The 27,201-nt window shown below is 36.9% G+C and overlaps 1 protein-coding gene across 2 annotated transcripts in view; it reads left to right on the top strand.

Annotated features, from left to right (window-relative positions):
• SCAPER (S-phase cyclin A associated protein in the ER) overlaps positions 1–27,201 on the top strand; it is a 180,549-nt gene that overhangs the window by 84,603 nt on the left and 68,745 nt on the right. For both annotated transcript variants that reach the window (XM_064456758.1, XM_064456759.1), the window contains exons 21-23: positions 6,069–6,205; positions 10,436–10,501; positions 20,448–20,574. In XM_064456758.1, coding sequence (XP_064312828.1) covers positions 6,069–6,205; positions 10,436–10,501; positions 20,448–20,574 — 330 coding nt within the window. The remainder of the gene's footprint in view (positions 1–6,068; positions 6,206–10,435; positions 10,502–20,447; positions 20,575–27,201) is intronic.

The following is a 27,201-nucleotide window of genomic DNA, read 5'->3' as shown; positions in this document are numbered from 1 at the left end:
TTTCATGGAAAAAATTTGGAATTATGTTTGTTCTGGAGTCTGAAAAACTAATTTCAGAGAATATTGATAGTAATGCTGTAATCCATGTAATATAAACATGTGATATAAGGGGTGTAATTCAGTCTACAGAGAAAAACTTGGTTATAAGAAATGCTTAATCAACAAAAATGATCACCATCAAGGTACAAGATAAACTGGGTAGTTTTTCTGTTTTCGGCAGTGGAATGCTAGGCAATAGCCAGCAAGACTGTGACTTCATGGGTGACCTTATGAGTTTTAGCTATAATGGTTTTGGCAACTTGGATTTCTCATGTAGTTTGTAGATGAGGCCCATCTGCTGTATTTCGAAAGCTTCAGGATTCTGGGTGACTAAAAGAACAGTTGAGGGTGGAGGGAGAAGAGAGGAAAAGCAAAGACATTTTCTGTGAATAATTTCTATCTTGTCTGCTTTGTTTTGGCCACAGCTTTACATGTGCAATTAATGTCAGTTCGTATCACCTTGCTTGTGAATGAAGTACTGAAACTTGCACAGGAAAACTATTTCAGTTTTTCTAAAAATGTCTTCAGTGTTACGTACAAATTGTTAGAAGTCTATATGGCTTGATTTTTAAAGATCAAAAATGGAGAGAAGTACAGAGTCAGCAGTGTGTCCACAAGAAGCAGCTAACAGGGAATGGTGAATATATTTTGGGTTGAGCGGGCTGTTCTAGGGCTATGGGGTGAAAGCGTTTTGGAGAAACACAAAACCCTTGGGCATACTTTGCTCCAAGGCTTTGCTATCAATCTTGAGGTGCAGCTTCCAAAGGCACAATCAGTCACAAACCTTCAAGGCTGCATTTGGAGACTCCAGTGAAGGGGACAGGCAGGCATACCCCTCCAGTGGCCTGCCAAACCCCAGCTCCACTTCATACCCCACTGAAGATTGCCTCTTCACATCCCTTTGCAGGAAAACTCCCAGTGGGAGAGTAAAAGTGAGAAAACTTGTGGGTTGAGATAAAGAGAGTTGGATAGGTAAAGCAAAAGCTGCACGCACAAGCAAAGCAAAACAAGGAATTCATTCCCTACTTCCCATCAGCAGGCAGATATTCAGCCATTTGCAGGAAAACAGGGCTCCATCACACCTAACGGTTACTTGGGAAGACAAGCACCATCACTCCAAACAAACCCCCTTCCTCCTTCTTCCCCAGCTTTATATGCTGAGCATGATGTCATATGGTGTGGGATATTGGGATATCCCTTGGTCAGTTGGTGTCAGCTGTCCCAGCTGTGCCCCCCCAACTCTGTGCCCCCCCGTCCTGCTCGCTGGTGGGGTGAGAAGCAGAAAAGGCCTTGACTCTGTGTAAGCCCTGCTCAGCAATAACGAAAACATCCCTGTGTTATCAACAGTGTTTCCAGCACAAATCCAAAACACAGCCCCATTCTAGGTCCTGTGAAGAAAACGAACTTTAGCCCAGCCAAAACCAGCACAACCTGTGATTGTTAAAAACAGCCTTTAGTTTTGGTGAATGCATGTAAATAATACTGGAGAGAAATAGCAGGAGTGTTTCTGCTCTAATGCATCACTGAGCCGTCACCATCTGAGAATATACAGAGCAATATATGCAGATGATCATGAAGAAATCTATCAGCATTCAGTTCTTGTTTCTGTATTTTGCAGCTGTACATCACAGGGTAGTTCAGACTATCTGCTCTTTGTGGCACAGATTCTGCCATCATGAAAGTTGATATCTTATTTTGCAAAGTACTTGATCTCAGCTGTGCAACTTAAATGGTGACTTATCACATATGAAAAATGATGTCAGAAATCTGATACATAATGGCCGTCAAAGCTGGTGCTATTTTAATCCTGAGATAAGAAGTATTGTGTTAGTAATTTTGCTGGTTTTGTCCTACGTAAGTCTTTTGTCATACATAAGTCTTTAAAAATAGCATTTGAGAAATGGCGCAGCTACAGTTGAGATCGCTAGTATAGAAACTGAAACAGCAATGAACATTTTTGGTAGGTGTGAATACAGATCTTAATAACAGAAGCTTTCACTAGAAAAGAGCCTTTACTTAATAATGCTTTGAATTTATAATGGCTTAAAGTCTCCAAAGATCTTATGGTTTACTCATATTTGACGGTTTGGGGTGATTATCAGTTAGAATATGCTCAACAGCACAGAATCAGGCCAATAATGCCCCTTCACATTGTCATAAAAACAAACCCCACAATGCCTCTGTGGAAAGGGTAAATTAGTCTTAATAATTCTTACTGCATTTCGCATTTACTTATATTAAAATTAATAAAGTAAAAGGCTTTCAGGAAGACCTGAATAGATTACCTAGTTATTTTGCATTACCTTTATTAGAAATTTTAAAACCTGAAAATCAATAATTATTGCTTAAATAAAAGCGTGTAGAAGATGAAGCAAGTTTACTTTCTAAATGCTGCACTAGCTTCATTCGCTTTCATACACTTACAGCAATTACTTTTTAGGTGTGTTAACCTGTCCAACCAATGGTTGTGCAAGTAAAATTAATCTCAAATTTAATTATTTAAAGGATTGGACGTACTGTACTTCATTGTGACTCACTGGATTTAAAAACCTTTATTTTTCAGATAGCTAGTAGGAGCTTAATAAAACATGGGAAGAAATATTTTTACACGGCTCTGAAGCATAATGTAGCAGCAGCTATCTTCAGATGTCAGTTGTCATTCAATACCAAGCTATTAGTTATACTTGTTTCACACCTGAATGGTGTAGATCTGCCTACTGTGATAATCCTACGCTTTGATCTGTACCTTCAAAAAGTGACTGTTTTTGTGACACAAGGTATTATTACTCTAGTCTTACTTTAATGAGCTCTATGTATGAAGTCTGATATTAATCCAAACTGCCACCCATGAAAGCTGAGAACTCTGAGAAACATCGTTCACGAAGGTGCTTGAGTTCATGTGAACAAAATGGTTTGTAACCATCCTGTGTGCTCTTGACAGCAAGACCTCTTCTGGCCCTCACAGGCTGATAAATGAATGTGCTTTTTGAACCCTGTAGTTCTCTCTGAACCATCTGCTAAGCCACAGATAAGATTAGGAAAAAAAGGTGAGTGTCTGCTAAGGGGATACAAAGGTTTGTCTCACTCATTTCTGCCTAGCAGAAGTCTGATACGGTGTTTGCAGTTGCCATCATGCAGCAGGAGGACAGCAGGCTGACTTCACCTGGGTGGAGATGTTCTGCCCCTTTTGTAAGGCAGTGTCCATTTCAAAGTGCAGTGTTAATTTCATTTTGCTCTGCTGTCACTTTGAACTATTTACTATATCCTTCAAAGATCTGATGAAACAAAACCCAAGTTTCACTGTTGAATAAGGATGTAGAACTATAGCAATAGTCTGTGTTAGTTTTGTGTATTATAGGTGCTTCATCTCACTCGTAAGACATGAGGTAAACTAATAGTAAATTACGATGCTAAATTGTACTAATTCAATTTGGAAATCCCACTGAAATAATTAATAGCTTTTTGTAATAACTGAGCATCCACAAAAAGTCACCGGTTAAGTACCCTGAAGCCTGGTAGCAAAACAGGAATAGTGTCATAGTCGGTTCTGAGGAAGTTCTTTCTTTTCTTACCATTGAAAAAACATGAAACCATCAGTTTCCTGTGAAGTTTGAGCCTTATGACCAGGTTTGTGGGTTTTGTGGGTTGTTTTGTTTTGTTTTGTTTTGTTTTGTTTTTTTTAATAAAGCTTAAGGGAGAAGCTATTCTTTAAGTAGGTGTTCAGGGCTACATTTCTCTGAGAAGACAAAAATGAACTGAGCTTTCATAACCAGCATTGGGATGGTTTAGGTTCTGTGCTACTACATATTGGTTAATATCCAACTCATCAAAAAACTGGGTATTTTGCTAGTCTCATATAACTGAATCATGCTGAAAGGGGGCAGCCTTCCCAGATACCTTAAGAAAGCTTTCCTTTAAGCACTTCTTGCTAAAATTAAATGGATAATATTTAAAGGGGGGGGGGAGGCTGTTAGAATTACTGTATCCATGGCTTGGACAATACATTGTGGGAAAAAGTCTTTAGGGGTACTGGGAGTTAGACAGTGTAGGCAGTGTAGCAAAGTTAAAGTCAGCATTACTTTTAGAATATGCTTAGATTATTATGCTTGATTTCTCATATCTAATGTTAATTCAGCATTCATTTTGCATTCGTATGATTTAAGATAGAAATTTCAATTACTATTTTGACCAAATATATATAGCTAGGTTGTATCATACTTCACAAAAACTAAACAGTCTTTTTCCAGGAAATTTCAGAGATTTATTTGGTTTTCAACAGGCATAATATTTTCCTGAATCAGTGAAAGAAAATGTAGGTTGCTTTCTGGAAAATACTATCTATAAATTTTTTGACACTTCACCTTCTACTTGTATTGGAGGGATACTTACCAAAAAGGAAGGAATAACCACATCTGATTGTGGCACTAATAATTTTCAAAGATAAATTATCCTAATAAGCAATGGTGACCTCTGCTTCATAATGTGTTCAGTATTCTGTAAGAAAGCAAATATAAAATAAGCCTCAATATATTAAAAAAGTGGTAAATATATTCTAATAACTGGCATTAAACTAGTTCTTTATTGTTATTTGTAAAAATAAACCTGATACATTTGACTTTTGTAGCCCAGTAGTACGAGCCACCTCAATACAATATGGAGATATGGTGTTCACTCATTGCAAACGAGGTATTTGTACAAGAGATTTCAGTAGTGTGAATGTGTCTGTTAGTCTTTTATTATCATAGAAGGACATTGCAGTATTGTGTGCAACATCAGCTTGCACATTTTTCAACTGAAGTAGACTAATTGAGGACATGGTAGCAGTTTAAGTGGGTCACTTAAAATTGTGTTGATTAAATTTGTGTAAGTTTCTTGTGCGGACAAGGGTCTGAAGTACATTGATAGTTCAGAAGAGGTTAAACTCAGTAATGCACATTTCGATTGAAAAGTAAGTTTAGAAGGGGCACTCAAGGAGAAATCCTTCTTGGTCACTGAAATCTAACTTGCTGCATAGAGTATTTTGAGTGAATTTCTAACATGAGAGAATTAAGGATAAATAAGGTAGTCACAGTTTAGCAGCTGTGGGGTGTTTTGGGGTTTTGTTTGGTTTTGGTGTTTTGGGGGGGGGTGTTTGCATGTGTTAGTTTCTGGCTAGTCCGATGGTCACAGGAGTTGTTACAAGCACCTACATGTCCATTCATGGATAGCATAGGTCAATCAAAAATGAGAACGGCTTTAGGGGAGTAGCTTTGTTGGTAATTCATCTCTAAATTACGAATAGTTACTTGAAATGTAGGCCTTGAACTGCGTTGGGGTAGTCTATACTTTCACTGAAAGTACCTCTGAGGAAACAGGAAATGTTTTGTAACATTTTTTTTTAAATCTTAAAACAAAGTGTTTCTTTAAAATCACATGGTGTAATCACACTCCCTTTTCTTGCATGCCATGATGTCAAAACTGTACTATTTCATAACTAAAGTGTTTCTTCTGTGGGCAATTGAGATTTTACCAATATTTTACTTAAATGCAAATTTGTTAATGTGTGAGGAAAAGTAATATACCCAATGGTAACATTGTAAGTAGTGAATAGTTTCAATGTATTTTAACAAAAGTTAAGACAAGTCTAGGTTTTCATGAAGAGTTAAAATCATAAACCAGAATTAGCTCATTTAATATTACGATTTGTGTTGGTAGGGCAGGGCATTGGTTTCATGTAGCTATAAAAGGCAGCTTGGAGAAGAGAGAGGATGTCAACTTGGAGTTCATTCCTGTTATGCAACAGTTTCTTGAAAATGAGGGACAAAATTTACTCTCTGTTACTTCTCTCAATAATTCTCCCTTTCTCTTTATAATACCCGTGTTGTGTTCTCTCCAGTATGAAATAATCTCTTTTCCAAAATTTATTTTACTTTTTTTCTTCAGTTTCTTAACCTCTGGTTAAATATTTACCACTGCTGCTTCCTGGGAAGATAATCTTTAATCTCTCTTGTGTACCGTAAGATTAAATATTACTTCCATATCTTCTGCAGGAGCACCTGTCATTAAAAAAGTACATTGTGGATATTGTGATTGAGAGTTCTGTTCCTGTGGAAGCATTAAAAGATGGAGAGGAGAAACAAAAAGCTAAAAAGAAAGCCAAAAAGTTAAAGGCACGGATGAACGCCAGGTAGTACAAATTTCTTTTTAACTTTTTTCTTTAAATTTTGTTCTAAACTTTACCTTTTGTCCTTTAGTACGAGCGCAATGGAAGGCTGAAAAAAATATAAAATTATTTGCTTTGGGAGTGTCTTGAAAATAACACTGATGAGCCTAATTTATGGCCACTTTCTCTGATTGAGAAAGAAAACTGAATATCGATCTGGAGCCCTTGGTTTCACCTGTTAAGAGCTTTTCTCATAATTGGATGCCAGTGCCCTGCCAAAACTGTAGCCTCTTCTAGCATACAATAGCATGTTTAAATTTGTGTAAACCATACCTATTTTTCTTTCTAGCTATTGATTTTTAAATGAAGTATCAAGGAAAAAATCAATAGTAATCAACAAATAGAAGTCAGCCTGCTGTAGTGTCAAATCCCATGACTAAAACTAATCATTTTTTGTTGCCTATCACAACAAAAAGTTAAAAATATCTTTCAAATGAGAGAGTGTTGTCAGATCTGCAATTTGTTATTAGTCTAAGAAATGACATCTGCAAATCAGTGTGATATGCAGGACATCATTATATCACAAGCTGGCAGTGTCAGTCTTTATAGCTGAATAGTCCGCAGCTGAGGTTAATACTTAACTGAATATTATAACATATTTTTGCATTTATCTTTAAAAATACTTCTTATAAGGTAAGAATCGTTGTTACATATTTTCTCTGCCTTGTTTTAAAGCAAGGGTTACAAATAAGAGAAAAACACTGGAATGGATTTTTTAGACCTACAGTAAAAATTAATTGTTTTATTAACTCATAATAGTGCTAGTAATGGCACATTAGTCTTCAAAAACACAGTACTTTTATAATGTATTACTGTTTCTGATTGTTTACCCCTTTGGATGAGCAAATCCACTATCTGAATACCACATTAGAAGATGCTGTTGAAACTGGATAACCTATTTTTCCAGGTTTCTGATTGCTCAAGATCCAACGTTATTCATATTACCTGTTGATTTAATGCAGTTATTGGGTCCAACTTTAATTCTCAGGAGCTGTTTCTGTTGAATTTAGTCACAGATTTGTCAGACCTAGGAATACAAGCTTAAATAATAATGTAGTATTGGCATGGATAGTTGAAAACCTTTCTCAGAACATTTTGAATTCTTATGTGTCAGACTGCTGGGTGAATCAGCATATTCATCATCAAAAATTATAATTAAAACAGTAATAAAGGGATATCATTTTACAAAGGTGATATACTATTGAAAAATACAGTGAAAGTTTCAAATTCTAAGAGGAGGTATATTGGCAAGACATGAAATTAATATTCGTTAAGCTTGTTTTTAGTTTTAAAGGCTAAACTTTTCAACGGGAGTACTGTTCTTGAAGACAACCGAGAGTAAAATTGAAGATCTCACCATGAGTGAAACAAAAAACCTTACTAACAAAAATGTCCAGTAGCCATATGAAGCAAAGGTTGTTCCATGGAATTTTAAACAAAATATTGATGAGAAAAGAAGAAATCAGTTTGGAACAATAACTTTAGCCATGCAAGTCTTGCCAGTCTTCTACAGTTACTATAATTGACACTTTGGTAATAATATTAGGCATAGTAATGACAAATACCACCTGGATGTTGCTGCATGAGAGCTTGTAACTGGTGAGGTGGGGAGGTTTTCCATGTTCAGAAAATGAAAGAAGATTATCTTAAGTTATGTGGCTAAAGCAATTAAAGCAATAACCTCAGAATTACAGTATGAAATACTAAATTAAATAATTTAGGTAACGTCTACTATGTTTCTGCCCAACAATCAGAACAGTACTACAAGGCTGAGAGTTTACTGCTCCAAATCAACTCAAAACTTAGGTGGAATATATAGTTGCAGTACTTAATAATTAATTCATTGATGATGGTTTGAAGGTGAAGAGCATTTGGTGTTGATAATTCACATGGTTTCACAGATGTTAACAGCAGATTATCTACAAACCATGTTTTAGTACACACTTGCAACTATTCCTTTTCTCTAGAAAAAGAAGATATAAAATACCCCCTTATACCTCAAGACTTGGAATTACACGTGCATTTCAGTTTCTAGGAAGCTGTGATATTTTACATTAAAAAAAAAAAAAAAAAAAGTAACTACATTCAAATAGGTTTCTGTTGCTCTCCTGAGTTTCTAGATCTTAAATCACTATTACAATATCAAAGCAATGAAGGGCAAAGGTGAATGAGGGACAAATTGTGATAAATGGATTATTAGATATGTTGAGTAGTTTTGCTAGTCTTATTAATTATATTCATAACCCTCAGCCATTAAACTGGTGCTATAATAACAACAACTATATAGCTAGGTAAATTATCTCAGGTTAACATGTATGAGCTGCTATCAGAAAAATACTTTGGTACCTGTGTGGCAAAAGAAGGCTTGATGAAAGCTACCCTCAAGCAACAGAGGTGTAGTTACCAGCCAGGAAGCATATGCAGTTGAGATATGCCTTGCAATGGATTTAAAGCGCTCCAGTCGTGTTCATTTAGTAACAGATATTTTAGGTGATTATTCATGTTTGACTGACTTGTCTGTACGAAACTCAAAGCTAATGTGTTGTTTCTGGCAAAGAGGCAGGAAAGAAGGTAAAAAGGTTAATAAAGGAATCTCACCTTCTTGTTTAATACTAAATTCAGTTGTGATTAATAGCTTTATTAATGATCCACAAATCAGAGCTAGCAGTAATGTAGCAATATTTGTACATAGCCTAAGTTGTATAGGTTAAGCAAGCCGAGGGAAAATTTGAGTAGCTTTGGAAAAAAACTTGATCTACTTGGTAAACAGAGAACATAAAGAAACGGTTAGTCAATGTATCTGAGAGAAATAATAGCACGTAAGTCTTTAATAAATCTTTTTCATTGCTGTACTGCAAAAATAAAACACATTTCCCATTGGAAGCCATTGTCAAAAAACTTAGCTTTGAAAAATACAATTCGGTGTTTGTGAAGTTGGCAAGAATGTCAACTGACAACAGTTAATATTCAGAATATCTTGAAAATTAATAAGAAACACCATTTTTAATGGGTGAAATTTGCCCTGAGGCAGATTTTTTTTTTTTTCTACTTCTGTCCTGATGGGCTTTTGGCACTTTCCTCTGGGGCTTGTTATGGGTGCTCTTGGTAGGGACAGAAAGATCACATACCTAATCACTGATTTAGTCCAGCATGCCAGTTAAGTTTCCTTCAGGTGCGTGTACAGTTTTTTTGAAGAATTTTCCAACCCATGAATGATGTTGTCCCTTGTTCAGCTGAGAACACAACTGCAGCTTGAATAGCGGATCTCCCTGAAGCCCCTAGAGATCCATATTGCATCTGTGAAGTCTTCATTTCAGAATAAAAATTGAAAAAGCAATTTTAACTTATCAAATGTTTTTAACAGCTAAATGCTTTTACTGCCTGCTGGATGTTTCTTCATCACAGGGCCCTGTCTCTGAGAACTGAGTTTTTCCTGCATCACTATAGTGTCCAGATTAGTTTTGTTAGTTTAGTCCAGATTAGTGTTGTTCCAGGGTTACCACTGCGCATCTGTTTTGGTTGATGAGCTGGTGATGATTTTGACCTATTGGCATAGGCTGGCTGGAGTCAAAACAAGCAGTGGGGAAAAAAAGTCTTGTCTCCCTCTTCCCACTTTTTGGCATATGGCCAGTGTAAATAATACTTTTAAGGGACTAAAGAGGTTTGTGTTTCTATTTCCAGCAGTAAAACAGTCATATGTAGAGGTATTTCCTTCTATGCTGTACACCTAACAAGCTTTGCTGTGTTACAATACAGTCATTAGTTACATTAAAACACTCATGAACCTGTGAATATGACAAATTATTAGTATGTTAATTATAATCTCTGCAATGTAGGCAATATTCTGATCTGCACTACATGTCTAAACTACTAATACTTTCATCAAATGAATGTGATAATTTTATAATAAGTAATAGGCTAGTGCAGTTGTGTATATCACTTGTACAATTTTCCTCCATTTGGAAAGTCAAATACAACATTTGTGTACTGGATTATTCTAAAGTAGTGATATTAATTAAAATTGTTTATAGGCAATGGATAAGCATCAGTATGGTTAATGACAGGGCAGAATTGACAGAAATGCCATGTGTTACTATGAAATAGAAAAACCCCAAAAGTTAGAATTACCTTGTTGGTATTACATACTGTACATGTTAGACAATAGTCAATAATAATGAATAATTTCTCCTCCAGGGCAAAGGAATATGAGAGTTTAATGGAAGCAAAAAACACCATCTCTGATTCTCCATTTAAAGCCAAGTAAGCATTTAACTTTATATATTTGAGACATATACTTCCCCCCTCCCCCACACCTCCGTCTGTAGTAGTAGTCTTTTGTGAAATTTCCAGTGCAGCAGGTGTGGTAAGGTTCCCACTCAATGTTGAATCATAGATCAGTTTCTAATCAAAAGGTCGGACCTTATAAATGCATTTTTTTCTGAAGGCACTGTATATCTTAAGTCATGTAAGATGCAATAATAAAGAGAACATATGCTTATCCTTTTTTTACCTGGAAGCAAGAAGGTTCCAGCTTTGTAGTTCAAGACTGATGGTGAAAATTCAGCACTGGAGTTCTGGGACTGAAAATCTTACGTTTGGCCTCTATTTGGTCAGAAAGAAAGGTTCATATGGTGAAAGCATAGATATTTTAATGCACAGATGTTTTAATCTGTGATTGAGCTTTTTAAAGAATAGACCTTTTTATTGTCTAGGATAAGGCACAGATGAAAACAGTGGATGGCATGATTAAAACAAGACCTACTGTCACTGCCAAATTCCTCCTCCTTATTTTGAAACTGAAAATCACTTAACTTTTTCTTTTCAATTCCATTGAAACTGGTTGGCAAAAGATGCAGAATATTTGGATTTCCAAAAAGCTTTTTACAAGGTCTCTCACCAAAGCTTTTAAAAGAAACTATATAGCTGTAGCGTAAGTGGAAATTGGTTAAAAAACTGAAAAGAAGCAGAGTATACAATCAGTCCTTGCAGGACAGGGATGTTACCAGTAGAGTTCTGCAGTCCAATGATGTTCAACAGATTCACAAGTGGCTTGCAAAAAGAGGGCAAGCAGCAAGGTGACAGTTTGATGATGGGGCAAAGATATTCAGGATAGGGACGAAAGCTGATAATGAATGATAGTTTTGAAGTGAATTGAGTGACTCGGCAGTAAAATGGCAGGTGAAATCCAATGCATATTAAGTGCTATGCAATGGAGGAGGAAGGCAGAACTCAATTATACCTTCACATACAGAGTGTGGGCTTTGAACTTAGAGTGATGGGTAGTTCCAAGAAAATATCATGTCAGTACTCTTCGCAGTTAAAGGAAATCCTTTGTTAAAGTTATATAAAAAGGAGCAAAACCGGAACAAAGCATGTCATTATGTACAAATGCCTGCATCATCTACAACTTTTGAATACTATATGCAGTGCTCATTCTTAATCTCAGGATATGCTAGAGTTGTTAAAGGTTCAGAGAAGGCAGAAAAGAAAATCAGTAAAAATGGCTGGTATAACTTCTGTATTAGAGATTAAGTAAACTAGTAGTTCTCATTCCGGAGAAAAATGTGATAATGGAAGGATGTTTTAATTGGGATGTGTTACAGAGATCTCCAAGGTCATAAATAGCATGGAGAATATGGGTGTCGATTGTTTGCTCTCCTTCCTGGTACCAGAATGAGGGAGCACAGAATGAAGATGGAGCCTGATTCAAAAGAAACCAAAGACAGTGATTCTTAATGCAATGTGCAATTAGATGTATGGAACTCATTGACAAAAATTGTGCAGAGGCTAAAAGTTTACCTGCATTACTGCAATTCTAGGAAACTGTGTCCAGCCCAAGAGATTCCTAAGCTGAAAATGGCAACAAGAAACAGATTAGTAAATAATATTACATATGCTTGTCCTGTTCTTAATGTTCCTGAGACATCCATTTACAGTTCATTGTTAGACAGGATACTGAGCAGATGGTGTGCCTTTCTTAAAGTTGTGCTCACAAAGTTTGTGGCAGGTCAGTCAAGAGGTTGTGGTGTCTCAACAGTTGGATTCACATACCTTCATCCTAAAATTATGATAGCTTTCCGGGTTGGGGATATTTGTCTTCAGACTGAGGTAATAACCTTTACCAGACCCTGTATGTTTTGTGGTCACTAAACTAGGTAGCGTTTTTTATCAGTTACTGTTGTTTGAGATGTTCAGATCCTTGCTGTTGGGCTTCCTTGGTTGGATATACAACTAGCCTGTATGCTTTGTGTTTCACGTAGTCTTTTCAATAGCTTGAAAACCTGCTGCTGAATCTCAGTATGTATTTTAAGATAATAAAAATCCATCACTGAGGCTTGACATAAGAAAATGAAACATCTCCACCAGATGGCACACCTGCATAAACACATTGGGGAAGAAGGTTCTCTTGTTGGCTCTGTTTCTTAATGATCAGCACTTCAATTTTCAAGATTAGTTTCATGGCAGATTAAGACTTCTAGATTTGTAGCTTCTGTGTTTTGCTTTTCTTTGCTACCAGAAAATAAAAAATTAGGGACTAGCTGTCAGAAAGTAGAAATGTAGGGCGTTTGAGTGACTCTGAAAATACTGATAAGCTGTAATGCTTCCACTTTAGTTTCTTTCTGACTTCTGGTTATCAGAGACGTAATTTGGTCAGTTGTGTCTCAATTGCAGTGCAACAGAAACTCAGATTTATTTTTTTTCTTCTCTTGACTGATCCTGAATTTACCATTTTAATTCTTATAATGAAATGCTAGTGTGCTTTCAGGCAGAATCTTCTGTTCCATCTGCTTTCTTAGTTTCCTCCTTTATTGCCTCTGTTAGGGCTGTATCCTTGTAGATGTGAACTAGTGTGATGGCCACTGTGTAGCTTGCTTTCATCATAGATCTTCTGCGAGATACCTTTTGCAGTCTTCATATACCAATCTGGTGATCTAGCAGATGCATCTAAGTTTTTTGAACATAGTTTCCAATATGATAGTTACTGTTATTTCCAAAACTACACAACTTTTTAGCAAGCATCGGGGCTCAAATGTTTGCAAGCTGCTTTGGTATTGATAGGGTAGTGATGAGAGGTCAGGTATGAGCTGGCCTTTTAAGAAGAAATTAGGACTGTCTATGAGTCAACGAGAAGCCCAGTTTATTTCTACTAAAATTTGTTTATACATTTGAAAAATTGAGGAAGGATAGGGAAGGGTAGTTTTGTCTCTGTCTTTAAAGGAAAGGACAAGAGGATAGCAAATTTCATTAAGCAAGAGTTTTAGCCCAGACCATATCTGTTTATATGGAAAAGCTTATTCTTCATATAGGAAAAATTAATGGGAAAACACCTTTCTTACAGAACTAAGTAGAGAATCCTACTTAACTAAGAACAATAGGAAGAATCAGCTGAAAGAAACAGGCAGCAGTAGATCTCGACTGAAACATTATTACATTGAGAAGCTATGAAAATAGACTCTTGCCTTTTTAGCCAGAACGCAGTGTACTGTACCATGAGCTAATATTAACTGCTACTGTACCTGGCTGAGAGAGAGCAAACTCTTGCCAGTACTAGGAGTCTTAAAAGCTATCTGACACACACTCTCAGGAGATCTGCAAAGTTATTGAGAAAAGTCATGTCACAGATTGAAGTGGGTAAAAACTGAGAGTGCTAAATGTGTTCTTGGTGTCAAAACGAACGCCAGTACTTTTTTGTTTATTCCAAAGGAAGGTTTGAGGTGTTTGGCTTGGAGCAGAAGTATACTAATGAACAGAAGATATTTTTAACTTAGTGGCCTGTGGAATTTATTAATTAAAAAGTTTGTTTTTTCAATTCCATTTAAAATGTGACACAATTAATAGATTTATTTATTTGCTTAATAGAAGCAAATGTATTATAGAATGAAATAATAAAACATAACTTTCTCTTAAGCTTCCTTGCTTATGCCACATTCTTTTACTCCCTTCTCTCCTCCCAGATTGTGTCTTTGCAAACAACTAAAACCATTTATGGAATGCGATTTCTTATCTGATTTTAGTTCTTAGTCATGTTGTCAGTTGTTACAGAAGAAAGACAGAACCCAGAATTAGTCTTTGGCAGGTAAAAAGCCTTTTTAGATCACCTTTAAGATTAAGCCACCTTAATATTATGAGACCACTGATTTCCTGCTGCAGCTGATAGATTGTTTCAGTAGTTCTTCTTAGTTTATGATTTGCAGATTTATAAAACCTTTTGCACTAAGGAAGCACTGATCCAAGTGCTTTCTAAGCTTTACATTGGTAATACACTAGTATCAATAAGCAGACAGGGTTTATCCTGCTTTGGTAGACATAGTATGTATACCTTTTTCCGTTTCAGAGTACTGAATCTGCTTCATGAGTGGGATTGTGAAAGGCTCTAAGTAGTTCTTTTTTAGAAACAAGAGTTTCAGAAGATGTCTGTAACAGATTTTTTTTTTTAATCAGTATCTATTAAAAAGATTGGGTCCCTTAATGGGGCAGGGGCAGGGAATAATTCCAAATACTGCTTTATTTGGTAGGTATTTTGCTTTCCAAACTATTTCATGTGCCAAGAGGGACTTCCAAGGAAAAGGACTACAGACATTCCTCACCTGGGAGCAGCCAGTGTTGCTCCCTGGCTTCTCTCCACTGTGCATTAACTGGTTGGGCACTGGTGGTACTTAAGTAATTCTATAAATGCTGGTGGACTCTTGGTGGATTTGTAGTATTAATTTTTATTCTCTGGGAGCTGATCTGAATGTAATTATTTAGTGTCTGTTAATTTAGCCTGTCAAAAGGTGTGTTGGTGGTGGCTCTCTCTGCATCATTCTCTGGTGTCCATCAGAGCACATTTTTAAAAGGGAAGGAAAACATTTTCACAAAGTTAGTGTTATTTACATCTACTTAGTATCTTCTAATCCAACGGCCATTTATTTCAGTGTTAAAGCAATCTGCAGGTAGCACAGTGTAATTGTCATTCTTTAATACAAGCAGGGAAAGTAAGGTAATGAAAGATTGCCATATGCCTAAAGGGAGTTAGCAGGATTGCAGGCAAAAAAATGCAACCCCCTAATCTAATACTTTAGCCAGTCTCTCTTTGTACAAGAAGGCATTGGCTTTTCACTTTTTTTTACTTAACCCTTTTGTTTTTTAAACTATGTAAAGGGACACTTCAGATAGTATGGAAATGGGAACCACTGTTATCCTGACAAAGGACTGCAGCACAAAAAGAGGACAGTTAGGAAATGAAAAATTATTTCCTGTAAGAGTCAGCTGGAGAAAAGATGGAAATGTAGTGTGAAGTCTGCTGTAGCAGAGCCCCAGAGCTAAATGCCTTTAAAAATATAGTTTTTTCTTATTTTCCTTATGGTATATCAGTGCATTCACAAGATAAATTTACTCTGTAGCTTTTCTTGGTGTAGTAGGCTAGGATCCAGTGAGGACAGTTATAAGATGATACACCAAAATATTGATTGCTGGATAAAAAAATCAGATAATCTCTGAAGCTGGAAGTATTTGTGCAAAAAATGAGTTTCTAAACAGCTATGTGAACTATAGAAGAGCCAAAGTGTAAATAAAATAAAATTCAGTTAAACTCTAGAAAATGATAAATACCTGCTTTGTGATTGGTTTGATGGTAGATTTCATCTTCAGAGACTTGCTAGAGCATTCTTACAGGAATTCAAATAAATAAATTCAGAAAATAATCTTTATAGGAATTTTTCATCATTTTCAGATGGCTTCCATTTGAAAAACTAAAGAAGGTCTGTGAAGCTGCAGATTGATATGTTTCATGCCTAGCAGTGTTTGGGACTATGTCAAGATGTAGAATGGTGTTTTCCATTGTGCACCTAGAGCGATCGGAGCATGCCACGTGTGCCACCACGTATTTTATTGATTTTACTGCAGGGGGTCACACTACAGGCAGTACAGCATAGTGCAGGGGCTGTACGTTGCTTTAAAAGGATAAAGCATAACTGCCGGTTTCAGGCCAGGCAGGAACTGCCACAGACTTTCTCAATTCACTCCAGGCACAGCCTGCATCAGGAAGAATTGGGGCTGTGTGTCCAGCTGGCATCTGGCCACACTCAGCAGGAACATGCAGGAGGAGTAGCCTCTCCTTCCGTACAGGAACTGCACAGAATCCAGTGTGCTGCTCAGTCGTACTAATCCTTCCTTGCATACATTCAGTGTACAGCCAAGAAATCATGGATTTAAATGTGGAAATGCTGAAATACATTGATGTTACTATTTCAAGGCTTTTTTTCTAGAGTTGAAATGTGATCTATAAATATTAACAGAGATCTTTTTTCCTTTATCTTATAAAGTATATTAAACCTGCTAAAAATTTTTAGCCCATGCTAAAAAGAAACCCTTAATTCATACAATACTTTGTTTTAATTTTGTTTATATATTTGCTATATAAACCTTTAATATGAATATCCATCATTTTCCCATTTGCAGTGCAAAAAGATCAGATAATGTATTTGTAGTTGCTGAACATACTATTTATTAAAGTTTACATTTTGGTATTGTTTCAAGACCAATCAGTGCGTTATGTCTTTTATGATACTTCTTCTGCATTCTGAACTATCTGTTTGTGGGCAATACTAAAATCTTAATTAATGAGATGTAAATAACTTTAGATAAAAAGCCATTAACTTTAGCTTTCCCTTTTATTTAGCCTAGTAAATTTTCAGTTATTTATCATTCCCTGTATGACATAGTAAGCGTTGGTGGAATGCAAATTGGGAGACAGAAGGAAGATTAAATAATTGCCTTGAAACATTTGGATTTGGACTCAACAGTATTTCCACGTTGTCACTGGATCGGGTGTTGATACCACGCTCTATTAAGCTACAGTGCGTAGAAAGAGTGTCCAAGGAGTACAATGTGTACAAAGAGTTCTCTCATTCCAAATCCATTCATAGCAATGATAAATTCTATATCCAAGCACAAGTCATCTTGCATAGATTCCTAGTCCTTTGAAACACTCCTAAAACTATTCTTATTTCTCTGACACTGCCAAGAATTCAGTTTTGCTCGTTTTGGCTGGGCTAGAGTTTGTTTTATTCACAGGAGCTAGTATGGAGCTGTGTTTTTGGATTTGTGCTGGAAACAGTGTTGATAACACAGGGGTGTTTTTGTTATTGCTGAGCAGGGCTTACACCGAGCAAGGCTTTTTCTGCTTCTCACCCCAGCCCACCAGCAAGTAGTCTGGGAGGGGTCACAAGAAGCTGGAAGGGGCACAGCTGGGACAGCTGACCACAACTGACCCAAGGGATATCCGACACTATATGAGTCATGCTCAGCATATAAAGCTGGGGGAAGAAGGAAGCGGGGGACATTCAGAGTGATGGCATTTGTCTTCCCAAGTAACCATGAGGTGTGATGGAGCCCTGTTTTCCTGCAAATGACTGAACATCTGCCTGCTGATGGGAAGTAGGGAATGAATTCCTTGTTTTGCTTTGCTTGCGCATGCAGCTTTTGCTTTACCGATTAAATGGTCTTTATCTCAACCTATGAGTTTTCTCACTTTTGCTTTTCTGATTCTCTGCCCCATCCCACTGCAGGGAGTAAGCAAGCGGCTGGGTGGTGCTTAGTTGCAGGCTGGGGTTACTCCACGATATCAGTATAAAGGATATTAAATTAAAATAATTTCTCCAAGGTTCACTAGGTGGGAGGAGGGAGTTTTTATTTCCCTTCCCCTCCCCATGTGACCACATAGCATACGTTACCTTTTTTTGGCAGACGACCAACATACAGCAGGATATAAAGATGAAAGAGCTAATTCTTTGATGTGGCAGAACTGAAAATGTATTCTTCATGTTCCTTACCGTATGATGCTGAACACATACTTTAGAAGTTCAAATTTTGGTAAAAGTGTCCAGAAAAACTTCTAGAAGAAATGAGAGGCTGGAAACTTTTCCTTGAGAGTTAGTGTGTTGTACAGCATTTCTTTTTTAAAATGAGGACAGAAAGTGAATGTGATGTTTAACTTGTGTAGCATCTTTATAGACTGAAGAGAAAGAAAAGGGAAATGTCAACAGAAGTAACAATGTAATGTGACTATTCTCTATTAGAGTCCTTGTGAGTAGTGTTTTGATAAACCTTACGCATATTGTATGGTGACGCCTGCTGTAGATTAGGAAAGTCCCTTTCTTTAGCCTCAGTGATTAATCCTGGTTGAATTCCATTCCTCTGATGTTAAATAAAGCAAATGGAAACCCATCTTGCTGTCTTTTGTCAGATGAAGTTACATTATAGTGTTGTAGGTTTTTTTCAGTGCTTTGTATATGCTTTAATCATAGAATTTGGGTAGAATTTTTGAAGAGAGAAGTCTTTATTTTTGCTTAATGTGCTAGGATACTGCCAAGGCTATAGTCAGTCTAAATCACATTCTATGAGAACACCTGAAATACTCATCGTCTTCCTGGACCGCAGGAATCTGACTTTTCATTGGTGCTGCAATCCACTGCCTGTGCTCGGCAGAGGTAGCAGTCATCTGATTTACTGTCCAAGTCCTGCAGTTATTTGTGTTTTGGCTTTTAATTTTCTTTCCCATTTTAGCTCATGGTTTACTGAGTTAGACAGAGGTTTCCTCCAACCTCATTTTTCACAGAGGGAAATAGCAGTGCAGAAAATCTCATCAGGATGAAATCTCCATTTATTTTTCTTGTCATAGAAAAATCCTGACTGAATATTAGTGGATTCAGCTGACCAAACGATACAAAATCCAAGACTCAAAATTCTGCAAAACGTTTTTGTTTGTACTTCAAAAGCATATATGTATTTTCAGAGTCTCTTGAAAGCTTTTAACGAAGCTCTTCAGTTTTTCAAAGAAAAGATACAGAGTACCTGTTTCCTATTGGTTAAGTGGCAACTCTGCTTGCTTCAAACGAATATTCTGAAGTTTTGGGGTGGGTATTTTTTTTTAATACATGTGACTATTGTGGTACATTCACCAGGTATTCTGTCTCCTTTCTCACCTCTCAGAGATTAGTTAATGTAATTTTCTCTTTGCTATTACTCTGTGGTCACATTGTGATTGCTTTCTGGCCCTTTTACACTAACGATCTCCCATTTTATAAGCATTGATACCCTTCCCCTTTCTTCTCCTTCCTGCAGAGCTATGTTTGCTTCTAGTCACAACAGTTTTCCTCCTACTCATCCTGCTCAATTACCAGCTTCGTCCCACTTTCAGTACAAATTGCTCAATAGCTTAACCAAAGGTCCACCAAATGCTGAGCCTGTCATTAAGAGTGACCACTAGCAGATATTAAGGCAATGGTTGACAAATACAGGGCAAATACTGAATGATACTTCCTCCCTACTTCTCTTAGTCTGCAGTTAAGGGACTCTATTTAGCATTTGTGTCATCTGCCTTAAGGCATCTACAGATGTAAAAGTCTACATCTAAGCTACATTCAAGGAAAAGAAGGATATGTTATGAGTGTGTTTTGACTGTTTCATTTTAGACCTTAGTACGAGATGAATGGTGCCTTGGAACAGTGTATTCCTCCTCACTGCCTAGCAGGAGAGCATAGCTGAATAGCCCACATGTAGACACATGAGCGTTCGGATTCATTTCAATTCTACATATCTACATCTCTCCCACCTCTCCATTGTGGCTTCATTACTGACCCTCATTAATAAAATGCCCTTTCTGAGGTAGTCTGCAAAGTCACTACTTCTCACTTATTCAAATAATGCTAAAGAGCCAGTTCTTTTATGATGCCTATAAGAAATCAGCCAAGTAGTCTGCTGTTCTATTTCCCTTACTCATCTCAGGAGTGAACTACTCAGCTAAGTGGGTGGAAAGGATTGAATGATGGAAGAAAAGGAGGGTGAAATCATGTTGAAAATGAAGATGGCAAAAACTAGCAGGATAAACTGTGGAGGGAGAATAGGGAAATTAGCTCTGAACGACAACAGAAACCAACATAGCTAATAAAGAAGGACTTTAATGGCTGTACTGTTCACACTATTTGTATGTCATTTCCCTGAAAAAGTAGATAGTGAAATGTCATAGTCACTCTAAGCTGACTGTATCTCCTTGCTGTACTGCATCTTTTACATGCTGTTCAGTATAGATTAGAATAATGCTTTTTCACAGTTTTTCATGATTGCTTTATTGAAATTCAGCAGAGTTTCATGACAAAGATGAAAGTTTGCACAATCAGGACAGGTTTTGCTTTAACTGCTCTTTCTTTTCTGTTTAATGTTGAAGGTTACAGCGGTTAGCAAAAGACCTTTTAAAGCACCTCCAAATGCAGGATAGCTGTTCGTTGGGGAACAACAAAGTTTCTGCTCTGGACAGGACTTTAGGAGACATCTCTCGTATTCTGGAAAAAGAGGTATCGTGACTGTTACTATATAGCTTATGATTAACCTATAAACTGTGGTGCCCTCAAATATCATCAGTTTGGATTTGGGAATGTTATAAACACCTATTGATGAATACGTGATCTCTGTGTAACAAGCAGTGTCTGCTATTAACACTTTTCTGTGGTGGTTGCAGTGGTGGATGCTTTTATTTAGACATCAGATTTTATATAGGCAGTTTTGCAGAAGTGCTGAAAACACGCTTGACTGATGCTAGATCATCTGGATAATGACAAGCTGTACTTCAACTTTATTTTCATTAGGATTGTTTTTAACCTGGGCCATTTCAGTCATCTGGCTTATAGCGCATACCCACAAACAGCTTTTAGAATAAGGGGCCAAAACAATTAGCAGAGAACAGATGAAAGAATTGGAGCCAGCTTTGCCGTCGCAGCCAGCATATTGTGGTGTTGTGGCTGAGTTTTGAAATCTGTTGAGTTTTCCCAGAGTACAACAAAGCCTGTAGTTTTTTGGGGTAGGTCTTTGATGGAGGATGAAGGTATGATGTGCGTATACGTGGGATATTCCTGTGTTTTGAATTTTTTCAAAGTGCTATGTCTGTAGAGCATGTTTTAGTTTATGGTAAATGTTGGATGTTTTTTAATTGACAGCATAGCATTTGCACCTTTTTTACTGTTTCATCATGGTCAGTCTGCTGCCATAGTGCTTTTTGTCTTGTAATGCATTTTTTTTTTTTACCTCCATTAGGACCACAGTATTTGAGTTTTCAGCTGGAACATTATGTTCTGTTCTCTCTTTAACCATTAGAAAATACTTCTTTCATATCTGTAATCAAGAAATCACAAAAATTATTTCTGGGAGAAACCAAATTAATTAAATCTGAGGAGGGGTTTGCGTCATTGTGGTTTGGACTTGGTGTCTGTGAAGTTGAGAGATCTGCTTGATGCTTTTTACAGCTTAGTCAGTGCGGAACACAACTGCTAATAGCACATGCTTTTAAATACTAAATGCTGCCTGGGATGCATAGGGTTCTGCCATGTATTCTGTTAGCTACTTTGCGCTGCTGATCAAAGCAAAGTTAATAGCTGTTTTGAAAGAGTTGTGACAGTTTCAAATTTTTCAGTGTTTGTGTTAACAAATTAGTTTTTAAATAATTATTTCAAAATATAGAAATCATGTTGCATGAAGACTATAAAAAGATCTATATATTTTGGAAGTTATCTAAATAATTATTGGAAGTTGTTACTGGGAAGTAGTGTTATATACAGCCTCTCATCAGTAGATGTTTTCTGAGATTTTTTTAAATGAGACATGAATTGCAGCTAAATGTTAATCATTAATTGTTCATAACATTTTACTGCTTGTTGAGTCTGCAGTGGGAAAGTAAAAGGTAAATTTGATAGTATTAATAGGCATGTATTGCTTTGTTGTTGATTTGGGTTTTTACCCCCAAAACATTATTCTGCTACTGAAAAAGTGTTGTTATATCTGAGTGTCCTAATCAATAAGGTCAAGAAAGATTGATTTCAATAGCTGTCACTTTCTTTATGGCGCAGATCGTACATAGTCATTTATAGAAGTGGATAGTAATTCTCTTGTTAACTTGCAAGTCAAGAAATCAGCAGACACATCTTACATGTCAATGGGCGGTGAAAAGAATCTTGATGGTGTCAGTCATCGACTGAGAGGAGGAGACTGACACTGTTAATTGAATTTCCCTGGAGAGCATAAAAATATACCATCATGTGGGGGGAGGAATGAGGGAGTGGGAACCACACAAGCTGTCAGTGTGTGGGAGCTGATAACATTGATTTACCCTTGCTAATGGCCTGGGTTGAATAAAGAATTGCCCTGAGGGAGGACAGAGTTCACTACAATAGATCCTTGCCACTTACTAGAAATTCGACAGGCTCAGAAGTATTCATGCAAAAATAAAATTGATCAAAAACCCCCTCTTTTCAGTCATACTGTGAAACACTGGATTTTTCTTTTGTTAATAGTTTACACTAACTGAAAAATTTATTTATACTGTCTTACCAGGGAGACAGGTTTGTTTTACAAATGATGTAAAACAAAAGAGTTGTTTTATAAATGACGAAATAAACTGCTGAGCTGCTGTCGGTAACAGTAAATAAGAAAAATACCGTTAAATTTCTCAACAAAAGGAAGGGTTATTCAGCTCATTAGAAATTCCATGACTGTACTAAAACAGCATTAAAGGGTGGGAGTGTATTTATGCAAACTCGAATAACAAAAAAGCCACATACGGAAAATTGTCAGCCGTGTCTTACTGGGTTTGGCTTACAGGTAGATTTGAATGAGACTAACAGTTCCTTTTTGCACTTTGTCTTCATATGTTGTGTTTCATAGTAAGGAATAGGCTTTTTCTCAATTCTGGACTTCTTTTATAATGTGAGAACATTTTAGGATGAGGCATGCCTGTATGATTATTGTGCTAAACTTGGTTTTGTTTTGCATGCCGTCCTGTTCTGCTAGACATAAGCAGATTCTGCACTTGGGGGCAATTGATTTCACCAATATAGCAAGTAGAGTTGTTTAATGTAAACTAAAAAGTTTTTGTATTGGCATGTTCTCTGTGAAATCTGTGTCTCAGGCAAAGATACATCTTAACCACTGTATTTTTTGAAGTCCTGTCTGTTTACTGTAGCACCTTATCTGCTCCTCATTAACACAGAACTCGTAGGCTGCTGCTGGTTCCCCATGCAACACAACAAAACTGTCAACTTTCACTTTGAATCCAGTGCATGGTTTGAGTGCTAATAAATGGAAGAGTTGCTTTGCTTTGCTTCAAGTGGTTGTCGGATGCTTCTTGATATGTCCACGCTGGCTTACTTGGATGAAGCTCTACAACCACTAGAAATACTGCACTCTGCCAGAAAAGTATTTGTAAGTTAGTGAGTTGAAGTGCAAGTTTTGAGGGTCTGACAAGAGGTATGGCTGTTAATTGAATACAGCCTGTAGTTCACATGTATTTTAATTAAATAAACATAAAAGGTTCTATAAAGTCATAAGCCACAATGGCATTCCAGTTTTAAATATGTTTGTACCTCTCAGCTCATATGCCCTTGCTTCTGCTAGTACAGGCAAGCAGGAGGCACACAAATTTGGATGGTGTTGTATACACCTGGTATGCTATCCCCAAGATGTATCCACAACATGTACTGCTAGGGTGCTGGTTTGGTTTGGGTGCTAAAATTATTGGAAGGCAGTCCTTGGATGAGAGCCTATGCACAAAACCCTTGCTGGCAGAAAACCTGAAAGGAAGTTGTATTCACTTTCACCTCTACTTTGTTTAAAAGTATATTTAAAAAACACACGCATACACAAAGATGGAACAGCAAAATGCATGCAAATGTTAACAAAAAGCCTGGGCCTGATGTTGGGAGATTGTCATATGGGACTCTTCAAGCTCTTATTAAGATTGATAACGCTCAGTTTAAAACCTCCTGCAAATGGGCCTTTAATGCTGAAGAAAAACTCATGTACCCCCTTAAAGAAGGCAGAGCCGATGTTTGAAACTGCAGGGCTAAAGCAGGTTTTCCGCCACAGTTCTTTTGATTTTATAAATCTTAATTTTTTGATGAGACTAATTTTACACATCCATTGTCAAGAGCAGCAGTGTGTTTCAGGTGTGCAAGGAATCCCAGATTAACTGCTCAAGTCTGACTTGAGCTGTCATACAGAAGTGTCCTGTAATAGGGAACACTTTCAGAAACCAGTATATTTAAAGCTGTATATCCTATTAGTGTGACTACAGGTACAGTTTTAAGTTCCTTATCCTTGTATCATATATTCCCCTCAGTGTATAGAGGTGAGATTTACTGATTAGAAAACCAAAACTGGTTTTCTACCGCATAGACATTGGACATTACACTGACTGAAGGATATATATTTCTAAGGCTGTGAACCTGACCTGGGTCAGAGGTTACTGCCTCTCAGATGGTCATCCTTAGACTTGCTGACAGAACATCACTTCTCTGAAGTTCTTTCTAAAATTTGTTTTTAGGGTTTTTTTTTTGGTCCAGGTTTTAAAAGTTTTACTTCTAAATGTTTAAAGTATTCTGGGTGATTTGGATAGGTTTGGGCTAGGTAGAGATGACAGATGCCATTATTCTGAGGAATGTGGCAGGATGGTACCTTCAGTAAGGGGGACGGTGAAAAGCAGCTGAGGGCGGTAGCCTTTTCACCTGGCTCAGCTGCAGATAAAACACTGCAGTTAAATCACTTCAGTTAAATTTGTACAATACTTACATGTGACATCTAGACAAGCCCTTAATGTGTCTCCCACCCTTCTGGATGGGAGTATGAAACAGAATCATTATGATCATGAGGGAACCTCATGATTTTTGAAATCCAAGTGCAGCAGTTAATCTGCTTAACTGGAATTATTCTTATATGAAGTTTATCATCAGACCACTAGTTGGAAAAAGATCTTCATCACAACACAAGATGTGTAAGTTTCCTTTAACTAAGTGATTTTGACAGAAAATCTCACAGATGTGCTCCTGAGGAGAGGGCAGCAGCTGCAGTGGAAGGATAGGGGTTTTATAAATGTCTCAGCCTAAGCAAACATCACAGCTGAAGCTCGTATGCCCATCACAAGGCAAAAAACCCCAACAAGCAAGGTTTCACTGGTGCTGATGTTCATAAAACTTATTACAGTTTTGGGGATCGCTGTGTTCCTAATCTCCTTCAGGCTTTCTAGGTGCTGTAAAAATCTCAGTAAATAACAGTGAGCGCAAAATAAGTTGTTAAAGTGTGGAAGTAAACTGGAGCCAGAAGAATAGGAGGCTTTTAATAAATTGGCCCATGGCACTTATAGTTACTTATCAGCTCTCTTCATACAAATCTAAAACCAGCTGCTTTTCAGTAGGCTAAGTCTCAAGATACTTATTTTTATTACTAATTCAGAATAGTATTCTTACTGCGAACAGATTTTGGTGAGGGTGGGGAACTTCCTTAGAAAAGGTGTAATTTTGTAACTGAAAAATGTGTGAATCTGAGCTATTAATTTACTGCAGTGTTCTACTACTTTTTTAAAATAAAAAAAGGATCTCAATGCTTATGACCTCTAAAAAGTGCTCTCTCAGTGACCATTAATGGTTTGTTTTGTGTCAGGCAATGTTTGTGGTTTTGCGATTTTTAGATAGACTTTTCAGCCTCCTACTTCAGCAGTCATGATGTCAGTTATTTATATTTCAGTAAACTGTTTGTCGTAGCTTTCAAATACATGGGATGGTGGACAGACAGTGTTTATCCCATCATAAAGACTGTCAGAAATGGTTGGCTTTAACAACACAGTCAGGCCCAGTATTTATGTTTTATTCTCTAAACCCATTGGGTATGGAGACCAAAGCCAGTGTGAAGATTAATAGGCCAGTTTTTGGAAGGCACACTGAATTGTCTGGCTAGCTATGCCTGATTCTTTTTTTTTCTTCCTCCAATAATACAAACTCTGAATCATCAGAAACTTGAAACAATAGAACTAAAAACTGCTAAAGAACCAAGGTATGGAACAAATGGCATGTTAAATGGAACATGTGTAAGGTTTTGTACCGTTCATGATAAATTTCTTCGAAAGTCTCTACAGAGATGTAAAATTGTTCCTCTGTGTGTGTATATGTGTGTGTAAGTGTACATAAATATATACGATATGCGTATATACAGACAAAATAGGTTTTGGAAGCAAATACCCTGCTATAAATACTCAGTATTGTTTCTTGTTTAAGTCTATTTAAAAATACAGTGGGATTTGCGATTCCCAAACTCATGCATTTGATTCTGATGGAGCAAAAATCTGTGAAGCTGGTTCGAGCACCTAGGTAGCTGCATATTTTTAGTGTAGCAGAGTGGTGTAACCACCAAAGAGAGGATTGAAAAACACCTAATTTAATGGCTAGATTTTATTTTTCAGAAGAACAGTATTCTGGACCAGCTGAAAGGCAACAACGTATCTTTAAGCTTTTCTTGACTTGTTATTGATTATATTTGAACTGGATATGGTATTATTGCTCCACCTAATTTTTGTTGTTTTGAATAATTATTTTGAATAATTTATTTTGAATTATTTTGAATAATTTTGAATAATATTAGACAAGATATTGTAATTTGTTATAAAACTCTTGAAGGAAGTTTGAATTCATATGCTAAGCACAAGTGACATAAATAGGTAGTGAATTTTATGTTAGATAATGTCACTGGAAAAATCAGACTAGCTTTAAAATGCACAGGCCATAGCTTGAGGTTTGTGGCTTCTATTTCATAATTGAAGAAAATTGTCTAGTGCGAATTAGAAGCAGCAAATTTTAAACCTAAATTTTTGGCTGAAAACAATTGATCCAAGTTTAACTTTGTTCTATTAATCAGCTAGACACCTTAGAGGCAAGGATGATCATTATCTTGAAGAAACCAGGAGAGTTAGCTGACAGAGCAATGATTTGGTGATCTTTTCAAAATTAGTAATTCTTGTCTTTGGAGCATTGAAGGATCAGCTGAGAATAAGATGGTGGCAAAAATCTGTGGTCCTAAAAAACCTGTAGTATTATTTTGGTTGGCTTTTTTGTAGGGAAAGGAAGAGATGAAGACAATAGTAGATGAGTTTGGGAGTTGTGAATAGA

Source organism: Phalacrocorax carbo, chromosome 7 (genome assembly GCF_963921805.1).
Source record: "Phalacrocorax carbo chromosome 7, bPhaCar2.1, whole genome shotgun sequence".
Classification (NCBI taxonomy): domain Eukaryota; kingdom Metazoa; phylum Chordata; class Aves; order Suliformes; family Phalacrocoracidae; genus Phalacrocorax; species Phalacrocorax carbo.
This window is presented reverse-complemented; position numbering and strand designations above follow the sequence as displayed.